This window comes from Schistocerca serialis, chromosome 12, assembly GCF_023864345.2.
Source record: "Schistocerca serialis cubense isolate TAMUIC-IGC-003099 chromosome 12, iqSchSeri2.2, whole genome shotgun sequence".
Lineage (NCBI taxonomy): Eukaryota > Metazoa > Arthropoda > Insecta > Orthoptera > Acrididae > Schistocerca > Schistocerca serialis.
The window spans coordinates 133,195,032-133,212,238 of record NC_064649.1 but is presented as its reverse complement, the minus strand read 5'-3'; the positions used below and the strand labels follow the sequence as shown (position 1 = coordinate 133,212,238).

General features: G+C 39.2%; 1 protein-coding gene across 4 annotated transcripts in view; it reads left to right on the top strand.

Moving 5' to 3' along the window:
* Positions 1-4,095: 4,095 nt before the first annotated feature.
* The window catches only part of LOC126428447 (haloacid dehalogenase-like hydrolase domain-containing protein 2), a 43,933-nt gene continuing 30,821 nt past the window's right edge, over positions 4,096-17,207 (top strand). Inside the window, exons 1-3 of one of the 4 annotated variants that reach the window (XM_050090380.1) lie at positions 4,096-4,225; positions 14,466-14,625; positions 16,771-17,073. In XM_050090380.1, the coding sequence (XP_049946337.1) occupies positions 4,107-4,225; positions 14,466-14,625; positions 16,771-17,073 (582 nt within the window). In that variant the 5' untranslated portion in view covers positions 4,096-4,106. Of the gene's footprint in view, positions 4,226-4,790; positions 4,829-5,249; positions 5,482-14,465; positions 14,626-16,770; positions 17,074-17,207 lie in introns of those variants that run through there. The other 3 variants (XM_050090381.1, XM_050090383.1, XM_050090382.1) reach the window with 3 other exon arrangements.

The following is a 17,207-nucleotide window of genomic DNA, read 5'->3' as shown; positions in this document are numbered from 1 at the left end:
ATGGACAGAATGACGAAGAGAGTGTAGGAAACAACAGGGAGGACAAGGGGAAAGACAGGAACTAAGTGGGTTGTTGAACTTCGGAAGGACTGGTTGGAATTGGGGATCAAGGTCGAAGGAAAGGAAAATTGGAGGAACAAATATACACCGACCAATGTGCCGGAGATCAATGACAAAGAAGAATACAGGAAAAGATTAGAGTGTCACCAGTGGAGCCGATAGGAGAAAAGGACACTGAAGATCTCGGGAGAGGAGCGGGAGAGAAGAAGAGAAAGGATGAAAAGGTTCTGGGAGAAGAAGAGGAAAATGCAGTCCACGAAGGAGCTACCCGTGGTCCTACAGAGGCCGTAATGCAAGAAGAAGAAGTTCAAGTTGTAGACACATGGTTGACGGCATATGGAAGTTTGGGGCGGGCCATGAGTTGTGCTCAGATAGCCTAATGGGGGTAAAGGAGCCACTTGCAACAAGCGGGAAATTTGGGTTTGAGTCTTGGTCCGGCACAAATTTTCACTGTCATCCTTCCATTATACAGCTGGTAGTTGTCTAAATTATTAGCTGTGAATATAGTTCATGTCGACCATTATGATGTCATAAATATGCCATTACAACTATCTCAGCCATACCAAATGTCAACACCCTTGAAAATAAACAGAGGAATACCACGAGGTTCAGTGTCTAGGCCTTTCCTGTTCATTGTGTATATCAGTGACTTCCAAAATTACATGCTATGTGACAATGTACTGGATGCAGATGACATGACACTAATTCCAGACGGAGAAAATCTGCAAAATTGCTTACGCTACAACAAAGTAGTAACTGAAATTGGCAGTGACTGGTGCATGACCAATCTTTTATCTGTAAAGATAATAAAAACTGAAGAAATTCACTTCACCCTGGAGACATTCAAACAAAATACGAAAAAAATGTCAGATTGTTAGGATTGCATCTATATAAAAATTCACAAAACCTATATGGGGTAAACACGGTTATTATCTATGTGGCAAACTTGCTTGTACTCTCTTCCTACTGCACAAGATGAGACACATTATTAGTAAAAATTTACTAATTTCTGCACACTTTACATTCTTTCAATCACAACTACAGTATGGAGTACTACTTTGAGGTAATTAAGTTGGTTCAAGCACCATCTTCAAGTGGCAGGACAAATGTGCTAAGGATGAAGACGGAGATGAGTTCAGGGTCAAGTACTAGATGGGATATGGGACTGGAGGTCTTTCTATGGTTGTAGCATCCCTGAACAACCTCTATAATCTCTGTAAGGTGCTCTCATTCTATAATGTAGTTTATGGTACTCTTATTATGAGATTCCAATTACCTAAACTGCATGTTCCTTACTGAAGTTCTTGCTCCCCAACAACACTGTCATCCTACTCCTGCCTTAGGATATCACTGAACGACAGATCCATCTTACTGCAAGTGAAACACGATTGTTCCCTATTCACCAAGTAAACATGACATGGTGTAGAGGGCCTGTTGTGCTGACATCTTCCAAATGCCACATCCCCCAAGACTCCTTCCCAGCATCCCAAAAAACCTAGAAATAGTTGTTAATGTATTCTCTCAAAACCTCAGTCTGACAGAGTTTTCAGTGCTTTTCAAGGGCCCCAGCTATGTTCAGTAATACTGAGCTGATCAAAAAGCTAATTTCCTTTTCTACAGTGGAGATTCTTGTCACAAAATGCATTGACCATAACAGTCAGAAAGGTAAAGCTGAACACTGCAGCTCCTATTTCACACCTCCATGCAATTGTGACCCCCCCCCCCCTCCCTTTCATTCACACCCACCAACACTGGTCACCTTCCAGGAGTTGCTTGTCTTCACCTTACGCTCTCTTTCCTTTCCTATGCCCCTTCTAAAGAGTCAGTACTCTTAGCAGAAGAAAATGTGATGCCACCATCATGTATACTTGACTTATTGTCCACTGCATTCCTTACTTTCGGACATTTCAGAAGAACAAATTCAAAGAGCCTCTATGCCATTCTACTATACCCCATCAAATAAGATGTTACAGAACACATCCTCACACGTAAACAATTCAAAGATATGGAGAAAAGGCAGGAAGAAATATTGACATTGAGCCTTCTATCAACAAATGCAAAGAAACTAAAATTCTGGTTCAGATTGCCAGTTTCTCGCTCGTCGAGGAAGCTATGAAAATCATGCTGCTCAAGAATGAATGGAAACAATAACTTCAAAATTTGAGAAGCTGAATAAAAATTATTGCAGATGCAGACACTACCCATGTCCAAGAATATATCCACAGTGGTGTGATGAACACCAGATATGCCTCCTAGTCTTCAAGGAACTGGATAGTGGATAGACTATAAGTAAATGTCAGTATTTGAAAACATACTTTAACTCTCCACTCTGATTATGTGTGGAAATACGAGTTATTTAATGGGTAGGCAACAAGGCAATTCCTCAAACTGGCCTTCCATAACAACCTACTTACATTGACTGACCTCACTGGGTGCACAATCAAGTCTTTAGATTCACTTTACATGTACTGAGAAATTTCATAATAGTGAAACTCCACCAAATAATCCATCTCTAGGAAAACTATTGAAGATTAGTACTGAAGATCAGAGGGAAACCTAAAGTGTCAAAGAACTTGTACATCTGCAACCCGGTAACCAGAATGCAGTACCAGTAAGTGGCCCTACCTACATGTGAGCTAAGTTTGTTCTTTCAGTGTGATAATTTCAGATTAATTACTGCTTTTCAAATTTACTCTCCTGAGGACAGAAGAGAGAAAGCCACCAAATTTTCATTGCCTGGTAACTCTTACGAAGAGATCAACATGTTCAGGAATGAATGTCAAGAATTCCCAAGAGAGGTTCCAGGCAACACTTATGAGCACGAAAATCTTTGATGGTAGCACATTCATCTGGTACCAAGTGTGTGTATCACTTCCACACTTCTGTGTAACAGCACACTCAAGAGTTCATTCTCATAGTAGACAATTTTTACCATTTACATACATGTAACATTAAGCAAGCAGCAGTAAATTTGCACCAGCTGCATATTACACCTCAGAATACAGCAATTTTGTTCTGTTCATTGTAAAGCTGCATGACAAGTCGTAATATATGATACTGAAAATGTGCTTCTATTGATTTTTGTTGCTTTTACTACCAATGTTGTGTCATCAGCAAACAGAATTGTTCTATGCAAATCAATAAGCACATCCAGATCATTGATATAAATCAGAAAAAGAAGATGTTCCATTACTGAACTTTGTGGAACACCATAGATGACTGAGCATTCATCTGACAAATACTCCGTGACATCTACAAATATTGTTCCTACTTATTTTTTTGTTTGCGGTTTGTAATACATCCAGATAAAGTTTCTACAATAAGTTTTTTGTTTATTAAGATACACCATGACCCTTTGTAGCCTAAGATACACCATGACCCTTTGTAGATTTCTTGATGGTATGTATGGGGCATAATAAACGGCAGGAAAGCTCTGAGGAAAGAGGCATTACATATTATCTAATAAGACATCTAGAAAGGTTTAGTTGTTCCATGATGAGTTTGAAATGTCGTCGGTTTTTCCATATAACTCCGAATCCCGCTTGCGGTGAAGGAAATTTGAAATTCTGACACAATCGTATTAATTTAGGGCTGCAAAATGAAATATTACAGCTATAGCTAATATTATAGCTAATATTGTAGCTAATATTGCTACATAACTTCCAGAAACGTACTTACGGCATAAAACTCGTCAACTTTTTATGGAACATGCGTTCAGAATTTAGTCTATAATTTTATTTGGTACTCTATTATTCGAATTCATATTTCCGCCAACATCGAATTTGGCGGTCTTCCTGTGTTTGGTGCAGCCAATCATTGTAACCAACTTCCCGTAGTCAATGTTACTGAACGAGGAATAAATGACCTGAATTGAAACAGTAGCAGATCATCAGTTATGTGATACTATCTATGCTTTACTGATTATTGCCGTATATAATTCTACTGAATATATTTTGTTAAATGATGACTCACAATTTTTGTCATGGATGAGTGTGTCAAGTTGGCAGAAATGCAGAACACATAGATCATAGATAAGTGGATTATGTATGGCGAAGACAATAATTAGCAAAATGGGGAAACGAGTGAGATTAGTATTAATCGATCTTAGTGGCACTTTACATATAGAAGATGAGCCTACTCCAGGAGCTGTGGACGCTCTGAAGAGGTGTGACGCTGAACAAAAACGATAAAAAGATTACGTCTTATATTATTTGTTGCAGGTCCCGAAGAGCACCGACTGATGTCAGTGCGTTCAACCTCTTACCCACAGTTACACTTGCGACGCTAATGATTCTTAATAAGAAACATGAGATTCACTCTTTAATTTACATGTCGATAAACACGCCGTAAAAACTTGCCTTGACCCTGTGATGAAAACACTTCGTATGCCATAGAAGCAAAGAAACGTAGCATCTGCAACAGTGTGTTCAGTTTTCGGAAAGTGTCGTCCGTTTATCGCATCAGAGGTTTCTAGTTTTATTTGATACACAACGAAAACGTTGTCTATGCACTTAAACATTTTCTCGGGAGGAGTGATCCTGTGGTTGGCCTCGTCGAAAACATTTTGGATTTACGCCGTTTTGAGTCAGGATGCACATATTACTTTGTACTTTTTTCCAGTATCCTAGGCGACTGATTACTGGCTGTTACTGTTAGAAGCCGGCCGAAGTGGCCGTGCGGTTAAAGGCGCTGCAATCTGGAACCGCAAGACCGCTACGGTCGCAGGTTCGAATCCTGCCTCGGGCATGGATATTTGTGATGTCCTTAGGTTAGTTAGGTTTAACTCGTTCTAAGTTCTAGGGGACTAATGACCTCAGCAGTTGAGTCCCATAGTGCTCAGAGCCATTTGAGCCATACTGTTAGAATTGCTTCTTAATCACCAATTTGGCCGTTGGATAGGTTACTGTTTTTCCACCACACTGACAACATTCTGCCAAAAGTGTAAACCAAGGACATAAAGTTTTTTTTTTTTTTTTTTTTTGTTGTACTTCTTACATTTAAGATTTCTGCTTCCATGCCTTTCAAGGCAGATTATGACAGACATTTGTCGCGTTGTTGTAGTCACAATGGATACTGATACTGTTGTTTACAACCTATAAGAATAGGTGTTTTTTTTTTTCATCGTCTAGTAATTCATATAGTTTCACACTGATTTCAACGAAAACGTGGTATTGGTACCCACTCCCTCACCAGAAATCTGTTTTGTGATGCCACACTAATTTGTAACAATCCCCAAGTTCTGTGTCCGATCAAAAAGTGAGAATTTGCTTGTGAGTTGGCATAGCCAGTAAGTGTGAATTGCAAATAATCTTGTGGGAACAGACTGACCTGTAGAGTGTAGCCTAATGTTTACATCCACGCCATCCTGAAATACACTTTACCATATTTAGTACTTTTCAACAGAAAAACGGAGACTGTAAGGTAAATTCAGAAAATATGTGTTAGATAATAGACATGTCTCTGGGGAGTACTTTCATGCATTTATTGTATGTAAACTGTGAAAAATGTGAGGGAGGGAAAGGGAAATGCGAAGTACACTATTTAATTTTTACCCCTATTTGTGGTATAACATGTCCATATTGTGTATTTCTAGTACACATTAAATTTTTGCTAGCATTTTTTATTGGCTCTACATTTACGAAATATTAAGGTTTTTTTCTTGTGTGTTACTGCCACAGAAAAGTTTTTGGTTTTAATAGAACTGTATCTTTAGTTTCAGCTTTTCGTTTGGTAATGAATAGTCCAGATTGTCAAAGTGTGCAGAATTTTGTGCATGAACTGACCTCTTGATTATGTCCCATAAATGTTCGATGGGATTCGCGTCAGGCGATCTGGGTGTTCTTCAAACCAATTGAAAATAATTGTGGCTCAGTGACATTTCACATTGTCATCTATAAAAAAATCCATTGTTGTTTGGGAACACAATATCCATAAATAGTTGTAAATGGTCTCCAAGTAGCCAAACATCCGAAGGAACCAGTCCATTTCATGTAAACACAGCCCACATCATTATAGAGCAACCACCAGCATGTACAGTGCCTCGATGATAACTTGGGTCCGTGACTTTGTGGGGTCTGAGCCACTCTCTAACCCTACCATCAACTGTTACAAACATCTAGCATCAAATTGGTGTGGTCACAAGCCCAGGAGAGGTGCTGCAGGTGATGTACTGTTGGCAAAGGCACACTTATTGGTTGCCTGCTGCCATAGCCCACCAAATTTTGTCACACTGTCTTAATGGATTTATTCATTGTACATTCCACATTGATTTCTGCTGTTATTTCATGTAGTGTTGCTTGTCTTTCAGCACTGACAACTCTACGCAAACGCCCTTGCTCTCGATCGTTAAGTAAAGGCTATTGGCCACTGCATCATCCATGGTGGGAGGTAATGCTTGAAATTTGGTATTCTTGGCGCATTCTTGACACTGTGGACCTCAGAATATTGAATTCCAAAATGGAGTGTCCTAGCTCCAACTAAACTTCCTTGTTCAGAGTCTGTTAATTCCTCTCATGTGGCCACAATCACATTGGACACCTTTTCACGTGAATCAGCTGAATATAAATGATAGATCCGCGAATGCACTGCCTTTTCTACCTTGTGTACACAATACTACTGCCATTTGTATATGTGCATATCCATGATTTTTGTCACCTCAGTCTAAATTGGACAAAAGACAACGCTGCATTTTCTGGCCCAGATGGGGCAATTGGGACCGACCGCCCACCGTATCATCCTCTGCTAATGGGGTCATTTGGATGTGGTGCATAGTAGCACAAGACCAGCATGTCACTCTCCCAGCCATTGTGAACTTTATAGTCCATAGAGCTGCTATTTCTCACTGGAGTATGTCCTAAGTTGGATCACAAGGCTGAGTGCTCCCCATTCCAATCCTTCCACCAAGGAAAAATCTCTGACAGTCCCAGGAATGGCACCGGGGTCTTTTGCGTAGCAGCTACCCACACCGACCACTCAGCTGCAGAGGTGGACTGATCATAAATTAGGAAACAGTTAATTCCTATATACTGAAAACATAAGTTAAGAACATGACATAATCTTTTATTTGAGGTGCCTTTTGTCATTTTGCAACATGGAATTGGTGTTTTGCCTGCTGTATTGCATGCTACCTTATGTAGCGTAGAATGTGTAAATAAGTGTATTGAATGACCAGATATTAGTAACAAGACTTTATTTATGTAGGCAAAATGTCTAGCTGATGGTAAATAGTCAAGCTAAACTTCCTCATTCCCCCACCTCTCCTGACCACACTCAAGACAGAGAGTGAAGTGGGGATGGGACTAAACGTGAAAGTTCTACACAAACATAGTTCTGCAAGGTTCGCAGGAGAGCTTCTGTAAAGTTTGGAAGGTAGGAGACGAGATACTGACAGAAGTAAAGCTGTGAGTACCAGGCATGAGTCGTGATTCGGTAGCTTAGTCGGTAGAGCACTTGCTCGCGAAAGGCAAAGGTCCCGAGTTCGAGTCTCGGTCAGGCACACAGATTTAATCTGCCAGGAAGTTTCATAATGAAATGAAATGTGCACAAGAAGAAAAACTGTTGTTTCTCATTTTTGTATCTAACAATTCATTTTTTTGTCTAAATAAAAAATGAAGAAGATTAACAAAGGGAAGCACTTGTCGTAAAGTATATTGAAATTGAGCATAAACTACTTGTTTATTCAATGAAGATTTAGCACAGTAAAATTGGCAGAAAAATGGGTACTTTGAATGAAACTACTGCTTCCTCAGTTACATTACGAAGACTCTGCTTATTCTTGTTGTTAACTTAATATGTACACAATCAGTGTGATATCAGAATTAATGTGTTTATAGTCAGCATTGCTGTTATTCATACAGTTAATAAATATCTTCAATCCATAAATGTAGATAATCAGGTAATTGGTTCCCCCCCCCCCCCCTCAGAAATTTCCAAGTCTGTGTAATAGGAAGTTTTTAAAATTTGGAAGCCCATTGTGAGCCTTAAATAGTGAGACAGTCTACATAGAAATTATTTTTGTAGCTTGTACTGTGGTTGTGTCAATCACAATCACTGATTTGTTACTATAGGGAACAATACAAATAAGGAGTAAATGTAAAGTGATCGTAAAAATTCAAATTTCTGTATACATCATAGAATTCAGTCTTGGTCACATTTGGAGAGTGTACTAATTTCTTCTGTACAGTCACTATCGATTTATAGTGAAAAACGAAGTAAAAATAAAGGTATTTCAGAATTTGTGAATTGATCATGAACCAATAAGTACAAACGTGGAAAAAACAAGTAAGCTTATTACATCATAAGCTAGGGGCACGAAGAACATGTATTAACTGAACTGACTAACAGTGCAGCTAGTGACTAACTTGTTTTCCTGTTTGCACATATTAGGTTCTGTAATAGCTGTATTTTTATCTTTCTTTTGTAGATCTGATGAGAGATGTAAAGCTGAAAACAGTTATATGTTCAGGTAAAACAAACTGTGACCAAGACTGGAATATCTAAGGTATCATCACCAGGATCCACCAACTGCAAAAGTGAACTTTTTTCATGTCAGAGTTCTTTATAGAGACTTTACAATATGTGTAATTACTTACTACACCTTTCTTTTGCCTTTGGCACTGTTTAAAATCTCACCTTCATCTACTTTTTCTTCCCCTTATATAATATTGTCTTCTAGTTTGTTTCCCTTGTGTAGGACTTCCACATATTTCCTTCCACCTTCCAGCCTCCCTTTCTTTGCTCAGCACTAGCTTGCCATCTGAGCACAAAATTCCTATATAGTCTCTTCTCATTTCTCCAAAAGTCTCTTTAATTTAGCAATACGTGACAGCTGTTTTTCCCAAAATAATGAATGCTGCTTCAGCTTATCCTCTAGCCATTCTTGATAAGTCATTGTACAATTTTTGTCAATCTCATGATTGTAGATAAGTATATTCCCTTCATTTGATGTATTTTTTTAGCTTAACAGATCCAGAAATGAGAAGAGAATAAGCAAGTTATTTGTTTGCCATTCTGTAAGGCACAATTCAAACAGAAGGGTCATGGTGCAGACGTCTGTGCGGACATGTTGTTGTTTAAAGCCACCATCGTGTTAATAAACGGAGCAGTTCAGAGGTGGTATGGAGGAGTGTCGCTTGTTGTCTTCATCGTGTCCAGTTGTAACCACCAGAGGCACACCAATGTGATGTGAGGTGGACATGTTCAAGTGGTGCGCTATTGTTTTCTTTAATGTGAAATGTCAAAATGCTAGACTATTTAGAGCTACATTCGTCTCTGTAGTTAGTTCCCCAGTGAAGCTTTTACTTTTCACACAAAAAATGAAAACCACTATTTTGTGATTCACACATGATCTGCGTTATGCAATCTTTCTCATTCGGTTCTCAAGAAACTATTTAATTTTTTTTTTATTCTTTCACATCTTATAGTTTGTTATCATAGCTCGATAATGAACGGTTTCTCATTTTGAGGTCGCTTGGTTAATTTGATATTTCTGAGTTAAGTAAGTATCGCACATATTTCAAAACATTTGCGGTGTAAAATGTAGTCACTGGCCAGTTTACATTTAGTGCATTTTAGAGCCGTCATTACTGCTTGCAAAATGAAGTTAACACAGCAAGATTGTTTTTAACACTGGAAGGAGAGCCATATCTCTTTTCAGTCCCAAGTAAATAAGTTTTGAGATTTGGCCGCGATGAGATATGATGTGCCACACTCAACGATGTGGCTGCACGCTGTGCGGAGTTGTGGCTCATGCTTCTCTCATGTATGAAATTAGTTACAATAACATTTTGAGGTATTATTGCATTAAGGGTTATTCTAATTTTAAAACTAGAGATAGACAATTACAGATCCAGTGGCAGAGATATACACCGTTTGTCAATTTTTCTTGTCTCCACTAATAGTTTCATTCACAAAACAGTCAGTAAATGTTTTTGTTCTCATGTTGTCAAAAAAAAAAAGAGAGAGAAAAGAAAAAAAATGTGTGTTCCAGTGAGCAATGAATGTAAAATGGGATTTTGTAGCAGATCGATGCATGGAGCACAGTAACACACAACAGAAAACAGCATTCACACTAGCTTTGAGGCACTAGCTCTTTTTCCAGCAATACTATACACATTCATACGCAAAACCACAGACACATCCAAACACACACTGTTGCTGGGAAGATAGCTAGTGCCCGAAAGCTAGTGTGAATGCTTTTTTTTTCTGTCATGTGTTACTATGCCCCCACACATTGATCCACTATAGGTGAGCGGTTGCCTTTACATTATTTTACATATTGCTCCATCCAGAAATATTCAGCATTATTATATGAAATGGGATTTTGCTATTGATGTAACTAAAGTTCTGGATGTTTTATGTTCACCTATTTTACTCTTACCTATTTGATATTTCTTGATGCAGGCATTGTATGTGAGCTAAAACACCATTTTCCATATTTTTGTAACAGTTATTACATATTTATTTATGTCATCTTTGAAAAAAAAGCACTCTTTTGTTTTTCCTTCCATGGATGAAAAACAAATATATCTGTGAAGTTACAATATTGTGCCACTGAAACACACTGGTTTTTCTGTGTTACTCATTTCAGAAACAGAAAGCGTATTTTGAGACAGTGCAACAACACAAGTCAAAACGCATAATGCTTATTGAAGTTCAAATCTCTACAGGTGACAGCAGAAAATATGGAAAAATTTAACACTCTTCCTGTTGCAGTTACAATCAGCATTACATTTTCTGTGCTCAGGCAATGAGTTTTGTCAGTCAGACCTGAAAGTCCAATATTCATTTGGTATTTGCTCATAAAAATTCCATTTTTTAGCTGAAATGTGCTGTCACATGTCTAGTAAACCTTTCTTCTTGGCACTTTTTACTGGCAAAGTTTATCATACAAGATAGAAAAAACTGAGATGTTATTTAGCAGCAGATTTCTTTTCCCACCACCTCTTGTCTTCCTTGCAATGCTTTGGCAAATCCACAGTTGTTGGATGTCATGACTGTTTTTTCTTCTTAGTGTAGTAGGGTTGTCAGATGAAATGTGTAGCCTGACATATTCTGTTATTTTGAATTAGCCTCTATACAACCCTTGGTCTAGTGTGCTAACATTCCTGAAATCCTGCAGATGATGAATCCATTGTCTTTGGCACTGCCAATTACTGGAATCCAGTAGTTTGGGTGATTGGATCTTTTGTTCCTCTCTACAAGGACAAAATCTCTATCACATGGTAGGAAACTATACCCTGTAATGAGGAATTTCTGATCTACAACAGTCAAATATTTACAGATAATCAGGTTTTGGAAAAGCACCCTAATAATTTGAGCATCTCTCATATAATCTGCAGTATTTCCGCTTACATTTAAATCAAAAACAGGAATTATGATCAAAAAATTCCAGTTCCAGTGCTTATCTGTGAATGCTGTCATTCACTTTGTCTGGTACAGTTTAGAAACAGTCTTCAGACATACTGTAAAAATTCTGGAAATGGTCAGGATACATGTTCAGTTCTTTCATTAATTTGAATATAAATAGAGATCATGAGGCATGCACTGGATGTGGCTCTATGGGTGAAGTTGCTGGGAATCCAGGTGAATTGCAAACTGAGATGGCATCGCTGTTTGCACGAATTAATCATAAAGCTTAGTTCTGCCTGCTTTGGTCTTAGCAGTCTCTCTGATTGTGTTGCCCTGCAGACACCATTGATAGTGTACCACGCATACTTTGACTTGATTCTGTACTATGGAGTAATCGTCTGGGGCTTTGCAGATAAGCTGAAAAAAGTGTTTATTCTAAAGAAGCATGCTATAAGAATATTTTGTAAAATGTCTAACCAAACATCTTGCAGAGCTAGGGATTCTTACACTCGTATACCAATATGTATACTCCCTAATGGTGTTTGTGATTGATAACAAGAGTGAATTTAGGATGAACTCAGCAATTCACAATTACAATACTATGAGGGCAGTCTGAAAAGTAATACCTCCAAATTTTTTATTTTGTTCTCTATATTGTTTGAGGTATTATGCATCATACATATTTCAGGGTCAACTTTCTCACTTTGCTGATGCAACCTGCAAGCCTGTGGCACTAAAGGGATCTGAATTGTAGTGTGTAACAGGGCAGTGTGACATAACTGTCAGTGGATGAGAAACAGCATGCTGTAAATGAGTTTCTGACCAAAGAAAATGTGCCTCCAATTGAAATCCATACAAGAGTGAGAGCTGTTTATAGTGGTGATTGCAGTGAAATTAGTAATGTGCAATGTTGAGTAGTTTGTGTTCGTAATGAAGGAAATGCTGGTGCAAACCTCAACGTTTGTGACAGAGCTCGGAGTGACGACTGTGTACGGCAACCGATGAGACTCATTGGAATCAGATTCATGAACTCATTAGATACACACGTTCATGAACTCATTACACACACACACACAGCTCTCAGGTAAGTGTGGCATATCACAAGAGCGTGTACAGGCCATCATTGCAGAACTGCTGTCCAGAAAACTGTGTGCACACTGCCTGCCTCGAATGCTAACTTGCAGCACGAAACAGAGGAGACTGGACATCTCTCAGCTATTTCTTTTCAATTTTGAGCATGAGGGTGGTGAGTTCTTTAACTACACTGTGACGGGTCACCGTTTTGGCCCCAAAAAGAAGAGAGCATCGATGGAGCTCCACCAGAAAGGATCACCAGTGCCAAAAATGTTTAAGAATGTGCTATCATCAGGTAAAGGCATGCTCACCATGCTCTGATATGCTCATGGTGTGTTGTATTTGGAGTTCATGCCTAAAGGCACCACCATAAACTCTGCAAGGAACTGCAAAACCCTCAGAAAACTGAAAGCACAAATTCAGAGAGTTCATCCACAGGAGAAGCACCGTCTCCTTCAGCATGACAGTGCTAGACTACACACGATTGCTGTGACACATGCAACAATCCAATGCTTCAGGTTCACTGTCATCAACCGTCCTCTGTACTGCTCGGACTTGACTCCATCTGATTTTTATCTGTTTCCAAAACCTAAAGAACATTTTTGAGGACTCCAGTTTGATAGTGATGAAGCAGTGCAAGCAGAGGTGAGGTTGTGGCTCCATCTACAAAGCGAAACATTCTACAGTGATGGTATCAACAAACTGGTCTTTTATTGGTAGAAATGTCTTTGTTGCCATGGTCAATATATTGATAAATAAATATGTAGACACAAAGAATAAAGATCTAGAATGTTAATAAATTTTGTTCTTTATTGAAAGCTTTAAGAGTTTTCACTTAAGAAATTTGGAGGCATTATTTTTCAGCAGCTCCTTGTAGAAGTAGAAATAATTTTCAGATTCATTCTCTCTCTCTCTCTCTCTCTCTCTCTCTCTCTCTCTCTCTCTCCCTCTCCCTCTCCCTCCCCCTCCCTCCCTCCCTCCCTCCCTCCCTTCCTCCCCCCTCTCCCCCCCCTCTCTCTCTCCCCCCCTCTCTCCCCTCTCTCATTCACAGTGGAGTTGCTGCTGTTTTATCAAAAAAGTTGGACTTGAGAAATTAAATTTCACGTAATTCTAATATCTCAATTATATACTGATTTTGCCAGTATATAGAAAGTTTAGACAGACTAAGAGTAAGATGAAAGTTATGAGAAATAGCAGAGATGAGATTAGTAAGAATCAACATAAAAATTGGGGACTGCAAAATAACACAGGTTACTAAGCAACAAAGACATAAACAGCTTATTACCACAGGTAAAGACGGCATTCTGGGCAAAGTCAATCCTGCTAGTAACAAATATTCGGCTTAATCTGAAGAAGTAATTTCTGAGAAGGGAGCACAGCACAGGGATTAACTTCTATGGTACTAGAGAAAGCTGTAGAGGATAAAAACTATAGGGCAAGAAGAGATTGGAATGCACCCAAGAAATAAATGATTGTGTGGGGGCAAGCGCTACTCTGAGATGATGATGGCACAAGAGAGGCATTTGTGGCAGGTGACAACATACAAGTCAGAGGAAAAGTTGATGACATTAGTCTGTTTGAAGCATTACATAAAAACAGCAGTAGAATTGCATAGGAGGTGAAGCTGTGGCATTTTTCAAAGTAGTATGATGTAATCTAGCAGCAGCTACAGAAGACAGAATGAGCAGCAGTAACTGCACTTCTGTCTGAGTTAGGCAACCAAGTTAGTACCCTAATAGTAATTAGAATACAATACTACAGGATTTGTATCGCTTGGTAGGGCAATACCCATGTTGAATAGGATGCAATAATAGTAAACATGTTCTAGCTGATACATGTATGGTAGGGGTATTGTCACTCAGACACCTCACAGAGAAATGTGTTTAGCAGTGAATAAACTTGTGTAAATGTAATTAAGAGTTCATCATCTTGCTACTGTGGCAGATTACCATCCCTGTCAGACACCTTTCTCCATTCCACAGAATCAATCTTAAGCAACAGGCAGCTTTACTCCCTCTTGACTCCACTATAAGGGCTGATCAGGAGAAACCTTACTCACAACAGAACAGTATTTTCATCAACGTCCATGCCACACCATCTCTATACTGGCGGATAGGAGCTTTACTGGCGCATGACAATAAGGTAAATTGTATAGTTTTCCAGTTAAGAGGTATTAGTAATGTGAAATTTGTAAACTCTTAATTCTGCAAAATTTCATAACAATCTGTTGACACTGCGTTTATCCCAGAACTTGACCAGTGTCAATAAGTAAAATATTTGTGTAACTATGATATGTTTGTGATGACATCATTCAAGAAAGAACTTTCTACTGTCACTGGTAAGTTATTCAGGTGCTGTATTTATAAACAGATGATTCTTTTGACTAAAGCACCGGTGAGTTTTTACATTGATTGTCTCTAGTTCCAGTGACAATTCTGCCCATTCATTCACGCATCGTGTTTCACAAATCCCATCACAAATGAGAGACTTCAGGGATGTCTATCCATTTATACATTAATAGTCAGAAGCTGCCACTGTTGGTTACATGTGTTAAGTAAACTAACAACATATTATGACTAGCACTAATCTACTCAAACTGATAATTGAGGGAACTGATGGACTCTCTGGCTTAATTCACAGGAAACAAATGCTGTGCAGCTACCTGTTCCCACTAACAAATAACTACTGAGTACTATCTTCTTGAGACAAAGGCCAACTGTTCTTGTACAACGTCAACTATGAAAATTTATCAAGTACTTGTAACATACTTTCTACCTGTCTGTCAGCAGTGTCTCCTTCACAGAACTGATACTGTCTTGTCGTAGATGAATTTCTACCAAGTCAGCTGTTCTGTAGTTACAACTGTAGCTACTGATCTCCAATGCCACTAGTCACTGCTCAGTATTTACTGACTGTTCCAGTTATTGCCATTCTTTTATATGCCTTTTGAAGATCTTACTCTTTCGCTACATTACCACTTTATTTTTCAGAGCTTTGGAATATTCTATCTTTCCATGTCTGTGTTAACTTCTTTCTAGAAGTCAGAGTTCCTGGTCAAAATTTCCCTACAGTAAGCAAGCAATGACCCAGATCTCTTCTTCCAATATCTCTTGATGTTTACCCTCAGTGCAGCTGTTATTCACAGACGTCACACTTTCCCTACATGTTCCGGCTGTCTGCGTGTTGTCATATAGAACATGTGGATGTGCCTGCCTAGAGGTTTTGGCTGGATATTTTCCCTCCACATTGAAACTGTGTGGCGGACCGAGACTCGCACTCGGGACCTTTGCCTTTTGTAAGCAAGTGCTGTACTGACTGAAGTACTCAAATGTGACTCGCTGCACTTCTGCCGGTGCCTCATCTCCTAACATCCAAACTTCACATAAGTTTCCCTGTGTCACAGTCTTGCAAGTTTCACAGGAAAACTTCTGTGAAGTATGGAAGCTATAAGATGAGGTACTGGCAAAAGTGAAGCTGTGAGACACATTTGGGTATCTCAGATCAGTATAGCACTTGCCCATGAAAAACAAAGTTCTCACCTCCAAGTCTCGATCTGGCACACAGTTTTAATCTGCCAGGAAGTTTCATATAAACACACACAATGCTGCAAATTGAAAATTTCATTCTAAAATATTCTATGGCCAAGCCAACATATTTAACAATTTACGTATTTTCAGTAATTTGTATTGCAAGTGAAGTAAATTGCTGTCGTTAGGTTAGGTTAGGTTAGTATTGTGTGCCAATTGGCACACTTCACAACAAACTGGCAGTTATTAGGTTTATGAAGCTGTAATTTGAGGAAATGTGTTAGCCCTAAGATGTGGTGCCCAGAAAATGTTTAATACGGCCAAGTTTTAAAGAGAAGGTGTTTCTGCATTTATTTTTCAGGGCTTTGGAGTAGTCAATCTTTTCATGTCTATGTTAATTTCTTTCTAGAAGCCAGAGTTCCCGGTCAAAATTTCCCTACGATAAGCAAGTGATGACCCAGATCTCTTCTTCCAATATCTCTTGATGTTTACCCTCAGTGCAGCTGTTATTCACAGACGCCACACTTTCCCTACATGTTCCGGCTGTCTACATCAAAGAGTGTATTAGCAAAACTAATTTTTGTATATGTTCTCAATAATATCACATAAAGTAGTTTGTATATAATAATAGTCCTCTGAACTTTACAGGTACAGTAAAAATATCGATTTAAGTAATAAATGGAAAGTGCTCTCTTTTGACAGAGAGTAATTAGACTGTGTAGTCTTTGTACTTCAGAAAATTCCTCACTGTTCAAAACAGGTTGCAACAGAGCAGTTTATCACTGCGCTTCGTCACAAACACAACCAAGGAGTCGCGGGCACGTCTCCACGCCCGGCTCACGAAGATCGGGTTCAGAGTCCGGCCCGAGGATATCCTGTCCAGCCTGTGGGCGGCCAGAGAACTGGTGGAGCGGCGGGGGCTGCGGCCGCTGCTGCTGCTGGACGCGCAGGCCGAGGAGGACTTCGCGGGGCTCGGTGCGTCTGGGGAGGACGAAGCGGACTCCGTTCTGGTCGGCCTGGCGCCAGACAAGTTCAATTACGAGGAGCTCAACACAGCATTCAGGTGATAACTGCACAAAAGCTTTAAGGCAGATTGCCTCTTTTAAATTTAGTTGGTCAGTAAAAGCTCTGAACTATGTATTGATGTATAATTTGGTCATCTCTTTCTGTAACTGTGTTTATAAATGTTTAAATGGA